At 43.5% G+C, this 18,486-nt stretch overlaps 1 protein-coding gene across 5 annotated transcripts in view; it reads left to right on the forward strand.

Annotated features, from left to right (window-relative positions):
- FAM184A (family with sequence similarity 184 member A) overlaps nt 1–18,486 on the forward strand; it is a 211,401-nt gene that overhangs the window by 116,163 nt on the left and 76,752 nt on the right. For all 5 annotated transcript variants that reach the window (XM_083176804.1, XM_083176800.1, XM_083176802.1 and 2 more), the window contains exons 6-8: nt 1,885–2,082; nt 2,818–2,940; nt 9,942–10,103. In XM_083176804.1, coding sequence (XP_083032930.1) covers nt 1,885–2,082; nt 2,818–2,940; nt 9,942–10,103 — 483 coding nt within the window. The remainder of the gene's footprint in view (nt 1–1,884; nt 2,083–2,817; nt 2,941–9,941; nt 10,104–18,486) is intronic.

Raw genomic sequence — 18,486 nt, forward strand, 5'->3', positions numbered from 1 at the left:
TTAGTAAAACAAATTCCAAACATATGGAAAATTATAAACATTAACAGCCTTTTAAAGATGTCATTCATAATCATCAACCTAATGATGAATAGTGTTTTAACAGGTTTTTTTCTCTTTACAAAAAGCATGTGTCCGCACCCTAAAGATTATACCAGCAGTTACAATATAGACTAAAAAGTATCCCTGCTGCAAGGGTAACAACCAGCAATAGGGTAGATTATAACAAAAAATGAGATTATCATTTTCACAATAAAACCAATCAAAGATAAGCAAGGGTATTGGGAAGTGACAAGTTCTATAAATACTTTTCCAAGGGAGTCTTTTATTCGGCAGGCCTGAATCACAGAGAAAACGCCATGCTATTTGTTCTCCTGCTATTGCCGTAACCAACCAGGGTATGAGTGCTGAGACAGACATCCTTTTTTTTGGGAGGTAGAGGATTGCAAAAGTGTTTGTTTTTGGGACAGAGCACCTGCAACCCAGAAATATAACATGCAGGTGTATTACAGGTTGTCTTTCTGTGCAGTATTCAACTGCACAGCGAGCTCACGGCAGCAAATCCTGTTTTGGACTCACCGTGTTTCCACCGTCCTCCCTGTCTGCTGCCAGCCCTTCCTCTCACCCTATTCAACTCGTCAGGGGTTCGCTGCCCCTGATGGCGAAACTTATGTAATCCGGCGCACACAGCCAGCAGGGTGGACGGTGGAAGGCAGGGGGACAGAGGCAGACAGGATGGCGGTGGCAGGGAGGGGGTGCGGCCAGTGCAGGATCCAGCAGCAGCAGCTGAGCTTCCCGCAGACCTCCAGCTCCTGCTCCCCTGGCAGTGAGCATAACCCCCTGGCAGAGAGCTGCCACAGCTGCCAACTTTCCTGATACTGACAGCCTGTGAGCTGGCATCCCCCTCTTGGCACTGCTTGGGCTGGCTGCAGGCACACAGGCATTCGCTCGAAAAAAAAACATAAAACGGCGATCTTCACCCAAAAAAAAGTGAACACAGTTCTCCATTTTAGAATTGAATACACTTTTGGTGAACTGTGCTGAATTTCCCATTGAAAAACCAAAAGCTAATAGCGGTGACTATAAAAGGGTGAATTGGCCGTCATTTGGTGTTTGAACATTAAGCGTTGGATACGAATAATTCTCCATTGCGCCAAAAATTAGCCCTGTTCACCGAAAAAAACCCAGTGAATCAAGAGCATTGAATACCGCCCTCTGTGTTACATTTTACAGTGTACAGGCCAATTCAGGCCACAGTTTTGTAATTCATGGTATACTTTCCATGTGCATGTTTTTGTGGTTTTCTTTGCTTTCGAGGTGGGGGAAATAAGAGTTTGAGACCACCTACTAAGTGATTCCAACTCCCTACTAGAACAGTGTCCATCAACTGAATCTAATCTCACAGCAAGTATTCCATAGTGAATTGATGCATTTTTATTGCACTCCTGTAGTCACTAGTCACTAACTATACATGTTCTCATAGAAGTAGGTGCATGACAGAGTATACACTGTGGGGTTGACAATTACAGGTGTTGAAATGCAGTGGACCAAAATGTAACATTGTGCCAGGTTTGTATGCTGTTCACAACTATGAAGCAAGGTATGAGTTAGGAAAACTAGTTTGGCCAATCCGGGAGAAATAGGGAAATTCATATTTATACCTGACATTTTAAGTTTACTGACTGACACTTTTTGCTTTTCCTCTTGATGCTAATAAATAATTGATAGCATAGAAAGGATCTTTAAATTATACATCTTTGAATTCAAGCAGAGTAAACAACTATGAAAAATAATATATGTTACGTTGCCAAGGCTGATTGATGGGTCTACAGATTGATGTATGGATGAACAATTGCATAATGTGTTTGTCTTGTCTCATCTTTGCAGAAAATAAATGAAGCAAAGCAGACCCAGCGCGAATGCTATGAGAAAGAGCTGATTAACCTGCGCATCAAATTTGAGGAGGAGACGGTACAGCTAAAAGAGGCTCATGCAAAGACGTTAGAGGAGATGTCATGGAAACATCAAGCAGTGCTTGAGGCAACACACAGCTCTGCTAATAAGGAGAAAAAGAAGCTACAGATGGTGAGTCACAGTGACTGCAGACACAACACTTAATTCAATGCCGCTCTTTCTAAGCTAACAGTGAAATGTTTATTTTACAGCCTCTAAATGGTTTCATTCATAATTCATGGACAAATTGGTTGCAGTAGAATTCCTAAATGTTAACTTATTGGCTGTAATCTGTAAAAGTCAAACTCATAATAAAAGATTCAATAGATTCCGAATATCCCATGGTTCTAGGCTGCAGACAATAATTGTTGGTTGTAGGTTAGAGTGGCGTAAAAAAATTAAGAATATAGATTTCAAATATTTTTCAATCAAATAAAAACCTCTTAATTCTCCTTTGAAAATCAAATAATGTATTATTATTATCCTCGCAAATCATGAGCTTGTGTGTGATATTATATTGTAAATGTTCGGGTCATGGTGGCATATCAACGCTATGTCACCATTACAACAAATGGTTTCAAACAGTTGTCACATTGGGTTTGTCCATAAAATATACTCCAATTTTCAGTGATATGCTAGATACAAAGAAATACATTGACTACGTATAGTTCCTATGACTATAATTATTGACCGGGAGGTCTGAATTTATGTGAGTAGCTTTTTTATAAAGCATGTATTATGGAAATTATTTATAGAGCAGGTATGCTATAGTCGATCAAAGGAGCCCCTTCTTTACTCTGGAATTTTAAACAATTAAATGCATTTTCAACAACTCTCATTTTGTTCACAAATATGCTATTAACACAGGAACTTCAGCAGCAATATGAAAAGGAGAAACTGGGTTTGGAAGAAGATAAGAATCAATTGAGGCAACAACTTGAAAACCTTAAGGAAGAACTGACCAACAAGCTGACAACAGCCAATCAAGAGGTAAGGCACTCACACAGCGGGTCTCTAATCATTTCCGTCTAACTCCACATAAGTGTTCAGTAATGTCAGCAATGTAATCTTCAATACAAAAAGTGAGCACAATGCCATTTGATGGGCGTTATTCTGGTGAATTCGCTCAGACACGTTCACGCAGCCTTGTGAATGACCCAAACCCCACCTTGCGAATGGTTAGCCCGCACCACCAATTCACACGCTGAATTTGTACGCAAGGCTTGCGATCAGATTGCCATCGAATGATGGCGAAGGCGCACACATATGTAAGGATGTCCCAGATCACTCGTACATATGAGTGAAGAAATGCAGGGAATTGGGCGGGCAGCTGACATCCAGCTTTGTCAGCTGTCCGCCACCTGCACGTGCATCATAACTACATTAGCATATGTACGCCTAGCATTTTAATGGGAACTCCCATGAAACGCAAGGCATACACATATGCTAATGCCCCAGCCCAGCATATATATATATATATCTGATTCAGACTAGTTAAGAAACATATCTGTTCAGCAGCTGCAAATACATGATAGTGATGATGTGGAGTAAAATATACATACGCAAGTACAGGACATCTGCATACTTCTCAGATATGTAGGTATATGTAAGGAAATACATAGTTTTCAAACAATATGGACATGTGTGGTGTAGTTGCCCATGCAACGCTTTCTTTTCCTCATTTTCAGTGGTCATTCATATATGTGGTTTAGTGGTAGTAAAACAGAGCCCTTACCTTAGGTTTATGTGGAACCTTTGCACAAGCCCTACATTGTCTTATTTCATGTGGAATTCTTAATCTGACAACCAGGATGTCTCTGGCATTACTTAGGAATGTCTGACACTCAACATGGCTATCAGTATGTCCATCAACATCTCAATGTTGTCTTTGAAGGATCACTGTAGATTTCTTTAAATGTTGTCAACAAGAATTTAGAAAATGTAATTGTTTTGTCATAATACTGAGAGAATCCTTTTTTTTAAATCTCATTTAAGCACTGTTTAAATATGTTTCGTATAGTTTTCCCGTCAGCTAATGGTTTCTATAGTGCCCGGAAAAACGAGTGTCCACAATACATCTAACAAAATCTCATCCAATTATTTCCTCATTGGCTTTAGAGATGTTGATAAGGTATGTAGTCATAATGTCTCCCCTACAATGTTGACAGTTATGATGTTGAAAGGTCAGCATTTAACATATTGGCATCAGCAGAATGTTGACATATTTACCATTTCCACATGTAAAGTGTTGACATTTTACAGGTACTACGACCCATACACACTGGGCCACTTTTAGTTTACTTGTTTGAGCGGCTTTCAGTTCAGAAACATAGAATTTGACGGCAGATAAGAACCACTTGGCCCATCTAGTCTGCCCCTTTTTTAAACATGTTACCTCAAACCATATTTGATCCTTATTTATTTGTTAGGATATCAATATGCCTATTCCAAGCATGTTTAAATTGTACTACTGTATTTGCGTCTACCACCTCTGATGGGAGGCTATTCCACTTATCCACTACTCTTTCTGTGAAGTAAATTTTCCTCAAATATCCCCTGAATCTTCCTCCCTCTAGTGTCAGTGCATGTCCTCATGTTCTGCTGCTCCTCTTCCTGTGAAGAATGTCTCCCACCTGTACCTTGTTAAAACCATTTGAAAGTTTCTATCATGTCCCCCCTTTCCCTTCTCTGCTCTAAGCTATACATATTAAGATTTTTTAGTCTTTCCGGGTAAGTTTTGTGATGTAGACCCTGCACCATTTTAGTTGCCCTTCTTTGTACAGTCTCTAATGTATTTATATCCTTCTGGAGATATGGCCTCCAGAACTGAAAACTGCACAGGGCAGCGATGAGTGGTGATCGCTGGTGCAGGCTCCCGGATCATCGCTGGCCCGGCCACTCATCTGGGAGTGGATGGCTTTCCATAGCGTCCCCCTATGAAAAGCCATTTACACTGGGGAAAATTGCTGAAATTGGCAACACACATACAGTGTGTATGCAAGGAGCGTTTTTCAGCCCAGTAATTTCCCCAATATCATTGCCCCACACTGAACCTTCACTGCATCAGCGGAGGGTTAGGATTATGCTGTGTCAGCGGAAAACTAGGTTAAGACTATGGCAGTGGAGAGTTAGGCTATGTTAAGAGATGAGTAAGGTTAGGCTATGGCTGTGGAAGATAAGGGTTGGTCTGAGGGTCGGTGCTAGGCTGTTGGGCACCCTCTTGCTATAAATGTGCACCCTTCTTTTTATACCTTATAAAGGAACCAGCCCACGCCAGAGGCATGCTACACAATAAAGGGGTATATTCAGATATCTAGAAGAGGCCATTATTTATGTTACTTTATACAGTAGTACCCCTTATAAAAAATTACACCACACAGTATTGCCCCTTATACACATAATGCCAACAGTAATGCTGCTAACAAAAAATGCCAACAATCATGCCACATATACATAATGCAGAGAGTAGTGGCACTTACACATAATGCCCAGGGTAGTGGGGCTTACACATAATGCCCAAAGTAGTGCCCAATACACATATTGCCTAGAGTAGTGCCCAATACATATAATGCCCAGTGGTACCCAAATACACATAATGCCCAGAGTAGTGCCCAATACATATAATGCCCAGAGTGGTACCCAATACACATAATGCCCAGAGTGGTGCCCAATACACATAGTGCCCAGAGCGGTGCCAAATACATATAACGCCCAGACCGGTGCCCAATACACATAATGCCCAGAGCGGTGCCCAATACATATAATGCCCAGAGCGGTGCGCAATACATATAGGGGGAAATTTACTAAAGGAAATTTGTAAAAAATAGGTGTATTTGTATCTAGAAATACACTTATTTTTGACATTTACTATCCCGAAAATACTGAAATTCGTATTCGTATTGATAGCACATCAATACGACTACGAATTGCCGTATTTTCGGGATAGTAAATGTCAAAAATAAGTGTATTTCTAGATACAAATACACCTATTTTTTACAAATTTCCTTTAGTAAATTTCCCCCATAATGCCCAGAGTGGTTCCCATACATATAGGGGGAAATTTACTAAAGGAAATTTGTAAAAATAGGTGTAAAAATAGGTGTATTTGTATCCAGAAATACACTTATTTTTGACATTTACTATCCCAAAAAATACGGCAATTCGTAGTCGTATTGATGTGCTATCAATAAGAATACGAATTGCCGTATTTTCGGGATAGTAAATGTAAAAAATAAGTGTATTTCTGGATACAAATACACCTATTTTTACACCTATTTTTACAAATTTCCTTTAGTAAATTTCCCCCTTAATGTCTACAGCGGTGCCCAATACACATAATGCCCAGAGTGGTGCCAATACACATAATGCCCAGAGTGGTGCCCAATACATATAATGCCCAGAATAGTACCTAATGTATGACCCCCTCCTTTTCTTAAATGTGCAGCCTGCCCCTCCTCTACTTACCTGCTCTCCTCCCGTCTTCTGTGTTTCTGTAGCAGGAGGCTCCTGTCTCCAGTCACTGCAGCGGCCTGGCTCCTTGCTGCGCTGCATGTGCAGTGCGCTAAGCCCACTGCCTGTCATATATTTTGACAGGAGCAGGCTTTGGCAACAGGCAGCAGTCACAGTGGTGTTAGGGATGGGAAGGGGAGCGTCTTACAGGGCCGGCGCCTACCTGCTTTGCAGGCTGTGCTGAGCGAGTAGCGCGGGACCTAACTTGGTCTACAGGAATATTTGGTTTATGCTATGGGAGAGGAGGGTAAAGGTGGCCATACATCTACAGATCGATTGTCAGATTGGGCTGGTTGGAACAAAAACCTGGTAATGGATGAGTGAATCAGTTTTCCAACATTTCAAAGCAAATGGTCAGCTGTCATTTACTTTCATCCATTACCAGGTTTTTGTTCCAACCAGCCCAATCTGACAATCAATCTGTAGATGTATGGCCTGCTTTAGGCTACATGTGGGGAGGGTTAGGCACTATGGGAAGGGTTGAGGTTAGCAATACTCACAAATGGAAGGATCTGCTTTAAGGGCGGGGTAAATTGCCACAGGTTTGCCATCTGTGGCTGGGGTTAACAGAATCGGCCATCTGTAGCTTTAAAACATGGTCTGGGGATATAAGCAGTTGGTCAGCCAAGTAGTGATTACAATGACAGGTATGCATAGGGGACCTGCAGCTATATTGGGTTGATAGTTCAGTAGATCCATTTTGCTTTTGCTATAATGGGGGAAATTTACTAAAGGAAATTAGTAAAAAATAGGTGTATTTGTATCCAGAAATACACTTATTTTCGACATTTACTATCCCGAAAATACGGCAATTCGTATTCGTATTAATAGCACATCAATGCGACTACGAATTGCCGTATTTTCGGGATAGTAAATGTCAAAAATAAGTGTATTTCTGGATACAAATACACCTATTTTTTTACAAATTTCCTTTAGTAAATTTCCCCCATTGTCACGCCCCAGTGCTATGGTGTTGATACTTGATAGTAAATGCAAATATTCAATGCATTAAATTTGTCTGAATAAGAAAAAGTTGGAGACTGGGCATAGAGTTGCACCAATGTGCAGTTTCCTCTGATTGCCATTGGCTATAATAAATCATGTTGTCGATGACATAATACAGTGTTTTTGGAATGCACTTGTAACTGTAAGGAAAATAAAACAGAATCACAAGGTTACACTTTTTGTAATGAAAAGGCAGAATAAAATTAGATCGGCAATACAGTATTTAGACCAGCGATCACATTTATTAATAACAGCCATGCCATGCATTTCCACACTGTGATGTCATTTGATCAGACATATACTGGGTGTTGGTGCTTTATTTTATTGCTTTTTTTACCATTTTCTTGTAAGCAGACAGAAGGTCTTTACAGAATTCATTGCCTTGGGAAAAGCCACTAGCATGTATAAATCTACCATAATACCAGGCTGCTAACATCTTGACTGCTTGCAATGTATGATTCACTGCTTTCCCTGTGCTGCTACAGTTACAGTATTCCTCAGAATGGTACATAAGCAACATTTTCCAGACAGTCTTAATAACAAGAGTTTAACAGCTAGGACATCAGTAAAGACCTATCTTATATAAGATTTTAATTATACCATGACAAAGGAGTACAATTAGTGGGAAATCTGCAACATTGTGGCTGATGCATAAGTGGCCACTGGAAAGATGTTTTAGCACTAAAAAAAAATCAGGAATAGCGAGGACAGATGCAGTACAGCTTGGAGATGCCAGATAGTGACAGTCTGTATATGCTGCAGGGAATAGCAGGGGCTTTTCTAGAGAGGAGGAGGCTCATGCGCAGACTCCGTCTGGGCACTGTCTCCTCTAGCCGGCAGGCTATGGGTTCTGTAGACTCCGGGTACTAGAGTCACTAGAGGACCCTACCAATGTTCTAGACACTATGGCGTATGCGCTAAAAGCTGGGAAAATGTCCGCTGCACCATTTCTCGGTAATTTAGTTGCATAAGCATCACCATCATTGGATTTGCATGGAAACAGAATAGAAAATCCAGTCTTTTTACATGTAACATATTTTAGTCATTTAAGCCATTTCATTTTGTTGAAAGTTTTCATAATATATGGCAACGACGGCCTTGTCTTATGTCCAGAGTGTGTCCAAAATGTACTTTTTTTCTTTCTTTTTTTTTTTTTGCTAAAAACCTACTGGATACATCTGTAACTGGCACTACTGGGGGCATGGAATGTATCTGGTACTACTGGGGACATGATATGTATCTGGTACTACTGAATACATCTGTAACTGGCACTACTGGGGACATGATATCTATCTGGTACTACTGGGGACATGATATGTATCTGGCACTACTGGGGACATGATAGGTAACTGGCACTACTGGGGGCATGATATGTAACTGGCACTACTGGGGGCATGATATGTAACTGGCACTACTGGAGGCATTATATGTATCTGGTACTACTGGGGACATGATATGTATCTGGTACTACTGGGGACATGATATGTATCTGGTACTACCGGAGCGCCCCAGGCGAGTCGGGGTGGGGGCGCCCCGGTGCCGGGGGGGGGGGTGTACCTGTCCTGCGGCTGTGTATATAAAGCTTGCGACGGCGGCAGCGGGGGGTCCCTGCAGTCAATAAGAATTTAATAACGAGCGCTATCCGCCTGGCTAGGCGGAAGCGCTTCTGTTGTGAAAACACTGGCCGCACGGCGCACGCTGATTGGCTGAATCCCAGCCAATCAGCATGCGGCCAGTGTTTCCACAACAGAAGCGCTTCCGCGTAGCCAGGCGGATAGCGCTCGTTATTAAATTCTTATTGACTGCAGGGACCCCCCGCTGCCGCCGCCGCCGCAAGCTTTATATACACAGCCGCAGGACAGGTACCCCCGCGGCTGTGTGGGGGGGGGGGGCGAAATGCCGCCCTCCAGTGGCCGGCACCCTAGGCAAATGCCTAGATTTGCCTAGTGGTGGCGCCGGCCCTGTACTGGGGACATGATATGTAACTGGTACTACTGGGGACATGATATGTATCTGATACTACTGGGGACATGATATGTATCTGGTACTACTGGGGACATGATATGTAACTGGTACTACTGGGGACATGATATGTATCTGGTACTACTGGGGACATGATATGTAACTGGTACTACTGGGGACATGATATGTACCTGGTACTACTGGGGACATGATATGTAACTGTCACTAAATATGTGCAAGGACATGATTTCTTGGCATTCGAATTTAGTGCCTGAGATAGTACACAAACTTTGTTTCATGTTTTAAAACCTTGGTTCATGCACAAATAAAATATATTTGTGTGTATTTCATGTGTTTGATGTGTTTATATAATATACCTCAAGATACCTCATTAAATTATAATAAATATTCCGAAATACAGAATAATCCGTTATCCAAATTAAGGGATACTCAACCTGTATACACACACATATAATCAAAATAACATATCAATTGTGCTTTATACAATGAAACAGGTTTGTCGACTTCAAGAGTTGGTGAAGAAAAGTGAGCAAGGTCTTGGCTCAGCTGAGTGTCATATCACAAGTCTCAAAGATGCCCAAGAGAGACTTCAAAGTGAGCTGGATGTAACAAGAGTGCGGCTGAGGGAGACCAGTGATTCTTTGTTTACTGCTCAGGTGAATATGAGATCATTTATTATGGGGAGGAGAGGGATTAGATTTAAGGTGTCAGAGTATCACCCTGTGTGTTCTAGCTTTACTGCCACCTTATTGAATATCTTGATTTCTGACTGGGAATGGTAAAGTGTGCTGAGCGTAATGATAGCGGAGCACAGCAATTGGCCCGAAGCAGGGGCGTAGCTAAGGGTTCATGGGCCCTGGTGCGAACGGTCAGCTTGGGGCCCCCCTACATACAACAAAATTAAAATCTCGGGGGGGGGGGGGGGGATTTAAATCCCCCCCCCCAGCATGGCTGCAGGTATCGCCGCCCGCCCCCCCTGCTTCTTGATCAGGGTTGCCTACTTTTGAAAAATTATTTCAGGGAGAAAAGTAAAAGTGAAGGGGGCGGGCCTTGCGTCACCAGGGGGTGGGCCTTATATGGTTCGCAACCAATCAGAAAAATATGTCTGTGGATCGCCTGCACTGTAGTCCTCAAAGGGTTATATGGTTTTTCAATGTGCCCTGAATATATAAAGCTCAAAAGATGCAACTACAGTACTTTCCGGAGGAGGGGGGAGGAAAACAGACTCAAGCAGGAGGAGAGGGTTTTATTGTGGCAACTCTGCTGCTGCTTGCCGGCCATGGTTTACTATTAGCCAAGTGATTAAGGGGATATCTGCTGTCCTGGCTAGTGAAGTGTGACACACAGACGCCAGAGCAGGGAACTCACACTTAAATTCAGACAGCACACGGAGACTTCTGGTTTCCACACTGCAGAACTACGGTAATTGGATACTCATCTAGGCTAAGTGTGAGTTCCCTGCTCTGGGGTCTGTGTATCACACTTCACTAGCCAGGACCGCAGATATCCCCTAAAAGTACACAGTAAACCGAGTATCCAATTACCGTAGTTCTGCAGTGTGGAAACCAGAAGTCTCCGTGTGCTGTCTGAATTTAAGCTGGAGCCGGCTGTCACTGTGTGCTGCTGATGCTGGAGAGTCGGAAGCTGCTATCACTCACATGTTGCTGCTACTGATAGCTTCACTTCCTGTACTGTGTACCCGGCCGTACGGGGAGGTCTCCTAGCTACTGCAGGACAGGTACTATTGCCGCGATGTGTACGGCGTCACTCATTGGGTAAGCAAAGCAGCAGCTGCGGGAGAAAGGGACCCTCTTCCGGGAGTCCGACGGCAACCCTGTTCTTGATGCTGTCAGTGAGAGAGGAGCAGAGGTGGCCGGACAGTGGCGGGGGCTGGGCCCCCTGGCTCAGGGGCCCGGTCGCAGGTGCGACCGCTGCGACCCCTGTAGCTACGCCACTGGCCCGAAGCATGCTGATCAAAGCCATGGCTCCATGTGCCTGATTGGGGGTCCACATGCTCGGGTGTCAACATTGACACCAAACAAACATGGAAAACACGTGAACCTTTTCGAGTGCCGACCTTTTCCATGTCCACATTTTGCTCGTGTTGAACTTGTGCCTGTGTCGACCTTATGCATGTTCACATTTTGGCATTGTTGACCTACTGTATGCCTACATTTTTCCATGTCATCCTACTGCATGTCGACCTTTTGCTGTCAGCCTATTGACTGTCAACCTAGACACTGTTGACCCTCTAATCCACACGCGCATATCAAGGGGCTTGTCTGCTCTGTCCCTGGGAATAAAAAATGCATAAAAATGTGGCATAAATACAGATATGTGCTTATACATTTTTGCTGCAGCTGTGTCGAGCAGCAAAAATACTCTTTGCACACCTGGTCACAGTGAGAATATTCTAGCATTGGTTGTCTTTTTGGCTGAAAATGAATCTTAGTTGACTTTGTGACTAGGACACATAAAAAGACTGTGCTAATTAATTTGATATATTACACTTGTATATCTACAGTATGTGCGACTGAGTATATAAATCTGCATAGAGTTCTACAATGCAGCGGCTACAGCTTTTTTCCAATACAGGTTATTTTGTGCTTCATTACAGACTGATTCACATACAATATTAAAGTCATACAGTTGTGCTCATAAGTTTACATACCCTAGCATGTGATTTTCTGGCCATTTGTCAGAGAATATGAATGGTAACTCACAAACTTTCCTTTCACTCATGGTTAGTGGTTGGGTGAAGCCATTTACTCTTACTGTGTTTACTCTTTTTAAATGACAACAGAAACTACAGAAACTACCCAAATAACCCTGATGAAAAGTTTACATACCCTGGAGATTTTGGCTTGATAACATGCACACAAGTTGACACAAACGGGTTTAAATGGCTACTAAAGGTAACCATCCTCACCTGTGATCTGTCTGCTTGTAATCAGTGTGTGTGTGTTAAAGGTCAGTGAGTTTCTGTTCTTCTGAAAGACCCTTGCATCTTTCATCCAGTGCTGCACTGACGTGTCTGGATTTTGAGTCATGGGGAAAGCAAAAGAATTGTCCAAGGATCTGTGGGAAAAGGTAATTGAACTGTATACAAAAGGAAAGGGATATAAAAAAGATATCCAAGAAATTGAGAATGCCAATCTGCACTGTTCATACTCTAATTAAGAAGTGGAAAATGAGGGATTTTGTGGAAACCAAATCACTTTCAGGTAGACCAACAAAAATTTCAGCCACAACTGCCAGGAAAATTGTTTGGGATGCAAAGAAAAATCCACAAATAACTTCAGCTGAAATACAGGACTCTCTGAAAAAAAGTGGTGTGGTTGTTTCAAGATGCACAATAAGGAGGCATTTGATGAAAAATTGGCTGCATGGTCGAGTCGCCAGAAGAAAGCCATTACTATGCAAATGCCACAAAGCATCCTGCTTACAATACTCCAAACAGCACAGAGACCAGCCTCAAAACTTCTGGAACAAAGTCATTTGGAGTGATGAGACCAAAATTAAACTTTTTGGCCACAAGCATAAACGTTACATTTGGAGAGGAGTCAACAAGGCCTATGATGAAAGGTACACCATTCCTAATGTGAAACACAAAGGTGGATCGCAGATGTTTTGGGGATGTGTGAGCTACAAAGGCACTGGAAACTTTTTCAAAATTGATGGCAAGATGAATGCAGCATGTTATCAGAAAATGCAAAGAAGCAGCGCTAAAAACTACAATGCAAAAGATTACAATTTAAGGCATAAAAATGACATGAACATACACAAAAAATTACAATATAGTAAAAATAGACCTCACTCAGGATGAATGCTGCAGCCAAGAGTATCATAAGGCTCTATAGTAGATGGTCAGATTGTTTAAAGTAAGTGCTGCTGTAAGTGGTAGATGAGGGCTGATGGAAAGTCACAGATACTCTCTAGTTATACGGTATTCCAATCCTGGTGCCGCTGGAGGAGTCTGTTGGGGTAGGTATACCCACCAGTGGTGAAACAGGGCAAAAAGGAATATAACAGATCCTCTAGTTGTTGTACGGTTCCCGATCAGTTGCCGCTGGAGGAATTTGTGGGGGTTACGGAACCCTCAGGTGTGCTCAGAGTCCTCTCTGGTGAAGCGGTACCCCCAGGGTCCGCTGGTGGATCCAAGATGTGGGCAAAATGTTGCGGAGATGGAGAATGTCCACTTGCAGGTGGTATGAGTGGATATATTCACCTGGGGGTATCTAAATACTGAGTGTTTGTTGGGGGGCCCAAATGGGTCCTGCTGGAGTTCCCCAATATAGAAGGACAAGGTGGAGGGGAGTGGGGGCAGCTCTTGATAGGTTCCAATCCAATCCTGGAGAATGTGAGGTAGTAAACCTCTGGTGCGTTTCGCAATTAGGCTGTAGCTTTTTCAAAGGTGGTTTCAAGTGTGGCTGCTAATGGTATAAATACTCATGTCAATAACCACAATTGGTGTTCAATTGTGGTTACTGACATGGGTATTTATAGTGGGAGAGTTTGGGAGATGGGCGCTCTACCTCTGTGCCGGCTGCTAAGTCGAGTTTGTCCAAACCCAGGTAAAACGTAATAGAGAGGATGACCAGCGCTCTGGCTATATAGTGATGATCAGCAGGTTGCTGATGGAGTATAGGTATTGGTTGTGCCCAGTGTAGTGGGTGTGGTATATGCCCCTGAAAATATGACAGCAATGTGTATTATTAAAATACAAATATTTATTTATCATGTGACATGAATGTATTGAAAGGCATACAATCATGTGGGGTGAATGGGGTGGGGAGGGGTACCCTCGTGGAGGGATGCGGGGAAGGCAAAGTCTGGCTACAGGTGAGCCTAATTGTCCAATGGTCACGGAGGGGTGTTCGCAGGGCAGACACCGCTTCACCTCCTGCGGTGAACGCGGTCTGTGTGCCTGGATTATCTCTAAATAACACCTTACTGACCCAACCTCAACCCTTACTCCCATACTACTCAGTCTTGAGACTCAGATACACCAAGATGCGTCATAGTCGACACAACCAGTGTCCACCCTTATGACACAAAGAGCCTACACTTAGCATTTACAATCGCTGTACGCCTGACATTATATCAGATGCCCAAAGGAAACATAAGATACCCAATCTTGTACCTACACATGCCCCTGATGCATATTCGCTAACAGATTTGACAGACACAGCTTACAGCAAAGGATGGACATTTGTATAGAATAATGAAAGGCATCCTCCAAGGGGAGTGGCCAGCTGAAATACCACCACCCCACACCATCCAATATCGCACAGCCCCGATACTTAGACACACCAATGTGTGTCTATGGTCGACACAACCAGTGTCCACCCTTTACTACCTTCCACTTAACACATGGATCTATCGTGTTCCCCACAGCACATATCATGCCCGTTTGGATCACAGTACATGCTAGCATGAACAAACCCTTGCCCACGATGCACATTTGAAACTTATGTATGACACAGCATACAGCTTATGATGGACAATCACCTCAACAGCAGTCTCCTCCCCACCGGGAGTCGAGCCCGTGTTACTCCAGTGACCCTTGGTACCCGGCGACCGTAAAGCAGTGGGACCCGGAAGTACTGAGGTTACTGTGGAAGCGACGCGGCTTCTACACTGGTGCGTCTGCATGGCGGTACTACAGTATGTAAAAACCGGACCCGGACTAGACTCCGGACCGCCGGACAGGACATCAAAAGCTTGTAGGGTCCGGTCCGGGGGGTGTCCTGTTCGGGGGGTGTCTTGTCTGGGGGGGTCCCTGTGATAGCTATCACCAGGGACATGGGAGAGGGAAGATTACAGCCTCCCTGTGTGGTCCGGACCGTCCGGTCATACAGGGAGACTTTATTCTCCCCCTCCTCCACTCCCTGGTGACAGGTGTCACAGGCAGCCCCCCGGACAGGACACCCCCGGACAGGACACCCCCCGGACCGGACGCTACAAGCTCCAAAATGCAGAGTTTGATATCTGGTCCGGCGGTCCGGGGGTTTTGTCCTGGTCCGGATTTTACCCATACCCTCTGCACGGCTGCAGGACAAAGCCACATTCAGCGCGACGTGGGATGGCAGGACAGAAGACACCACACAGGTATCAGGTAAGTGTTAGGTGCACCGCTGGGACCAGAAGGAGGACGCTCTGGATCTGGGTGACACCTGCACACTTCTCATGACCCTCTGGAACTTGCATTCTGCCCATCACTACCGGAGCTGGCACTTGTGACTTTTTCCTCTCCACAGCTCACCCCAATCCAGGGCACACAGATCGCGTTCACCGCAGGAGGTGAAGCGGTGTCTGCCCTGTGAACACCCCTCCGTGACCATTGGACAATTAGGCTCACCTGTAGCCAGACTTTGCCTTCCCCGCATCCCTCCTCGAGGGTACCCCTCCCCACCCCATTCACCCCACATGATTGTATGTCTTTCAATACATTCATGTCACATGATAAATAAATATTTGTATTTTAATAATACACATTGCTGTCATATTTTCAGGGGCATATACCACACCCACTCTACACTGGGCACAACCAATACCTATACTCCATCAGCAACCTGCTGATCATCACTATATAGCCAGAGCACTGGTCATCCTCTCTATTATGGGTATTTATACCACTAGGCACACCTGAGGGTTCCGTAACCTCCACAGATTCCTCCAGCAGCACCGGATCGGGAACCGTACAACTAGAGAGGACCTGTTTCACCACCGGTGGGTCTACATACCCCAACAGACTCCTCCAGTGGCACCAGGATTGGGATACCATATAACTAGAGAGGACCTGTGACTTTCCATCAGCCCCCATCTACCACTTACAGCAGCCCCATTGGTAACCTTAAACAATCTGACCATCTACTATAGAGCCTTATGATACTCTTGGCTCCAGCATCCATCCATCCTGAGGTCTATTTTTACTATATTGTAATTTGTTGAGTATGTTCATGTAATTTTTATGCCTTAAATTGCAATCTTTATTTTAAAGATATAAAGTTTTTCATTTATCAATAGGTGTTTTTCATTCATTGTAGTTTTAGCGCTGATTCTTTGCGTATTTTTCTCTCAAAAATTCTATATAGGGATTGACTACCCCTATACTCCAGCAGCTGCTTTGTAAGAACCAGCCCGTATTTTGGCGCCCATAGTTTTACTCTCCGGTAGAATATTTTTCTTTGTTATAAGAAAATACTAGAGGAAAATTTGCTCTCGTCAGCCCAGAAGCTGCGCATGGGACGTACTTGGACATTCCAACATGACAATGATCCAAAACAAAAGGCCCATTCGACCTGTCATTGGCTACAGCAGAATAAAGTGAAGGTTCTGGAGTGGCCATCTCAGTCTCCTGACCTCAATATCATTGAGCCACTCTGTGGAAATCTCAAAGGTGCAGTTCATGCAAGACAGCCCAAGAATTTACAGGACCTGGAGGATTTTTGCCTCATCCACAACTACCACAAAAAACTTCAAGCTGTCATTGATGTTAAAGGGGGCAATACACGGTTATAAAAACTGGGGTATGTAAACTTTTCATCAAGGTGATTTGGGTAGTTTCTTTTGTCATTATGATTTAAAAAGAGTAAACACAGTTGTTTGACAATAGATGGCTTCACCCAACCACTAACCATGACTGAAAGGAAATTTTGTGAGTCATCATTCATATTCTCTGACAAATGGCCAGAAAATCACAAATTCTGCTAGGGTATGTAAACTTATGAGCACAACTGTATATCAATCAGTACATTACTAAACTAATCAAGCACAGTCTTGTGCTTGTTAGCTTGTTAGAGAGTTCAGCCCCGTCTAGATGTTTTGGGGAATGCGCATGTGCATGGTCTAATATGCACATGTGCAGCTCTACTTTGCAAATGGCTTCGGCGACTTGCATAGTCCCCAGCCATTCGCAAACATCGTGGCGGGGCGGACAGGGATGGGGATTTGTAATATGAAATACTGGAGGTTTCCAAGGCGCTAAGGAAACAGAAAAGCAGCTCAATATAACCTAAAACTTGTTCAACCAAAACAAGTAAAACAATGGTAAAGGGATGGGGATTATCCATGCATTTTATGGGCGTCCAAGGCAGTCATTGCGGGAGGGCCCATGCTTGCCGGGGGTGGACGGCTAAGATTGCAGGACACCTGGCCCCGTCTTCGGCCAGCCGTATTCAAATAAAAGTCAGTTCCCACTGACTTCTATTTGCCAAGACAGGAGAAATCATTCGATGGTCATGACCATTGAATAATTCCTCCTGCAGCGGAGACATGCAAGGGATGAGTTCTCATTACACATCCCCTCGCATGGTACCAAGGTAAATTGGCGGCAGGAGTGGGGGGTATTCGGCGGGGTGGTGTCTTGATCTTACCAAGTAAACCAGAATCAGGGCCTGGGAATGTGTGCTCTATATGAATAACTGTTAACAAATAATAAATATCAAATAGGATTCAGTAATCTTCTAATGTGTAAGCATTACCATGCACCTACTCTTTCCTTACAAATCCCACCATTTTACTCCATAAACCAGTATGACTTAAGCAGTGTCATGAGTACCAGAAGACCAGAGGAAAGTATCTGCCCGTTATAGAAAACTGAAATTAGAGGTATTTAAATTTGGAACCAGCTTTGTAAATAAATTACAGACAGTGTATAGAAAGAAAAGGTATTACTACATTTTTAAACAGTATTTACTACATGTGAAATGGGTCCCGATATTGTGCATACATACGGAACGATATTGGTATATGATATTGTTCAGTGATTTCACCAGGACCCGCTGAACATGTGGGTCATTTGGCTGTATAGACAAATTGGCCTGCTTGATCAGCAGACATCAATCATTGTTAACGATGTGTGGGAGAGCACATTGCTAACAATATTGAGTGTACACACTAGATAATATTGTGAAAGATATCTTGCAAAAGCCCCTTTCTGAGCAATATCTTTCATAGTATCCTCTAGTGCAGACCGGGCCAAAAGGTAGATCGTGATCTATCAGTAGATATCGGGGCATACGCTGGTAGATCATG

Source organism: Crinia signifera, chromosome 3 (genome assembly GCF_055691185.1).
Source record: "Crinia signifera chromosome 3, ASM5569118v1, whole genome shotgun sequence".
Classification (NCBI taxonomy): Eukaryota; Metazoa; Chordata; class Amphibia; order Anura; family Myobatrachidae; genus Crinia; species Crinia signifera.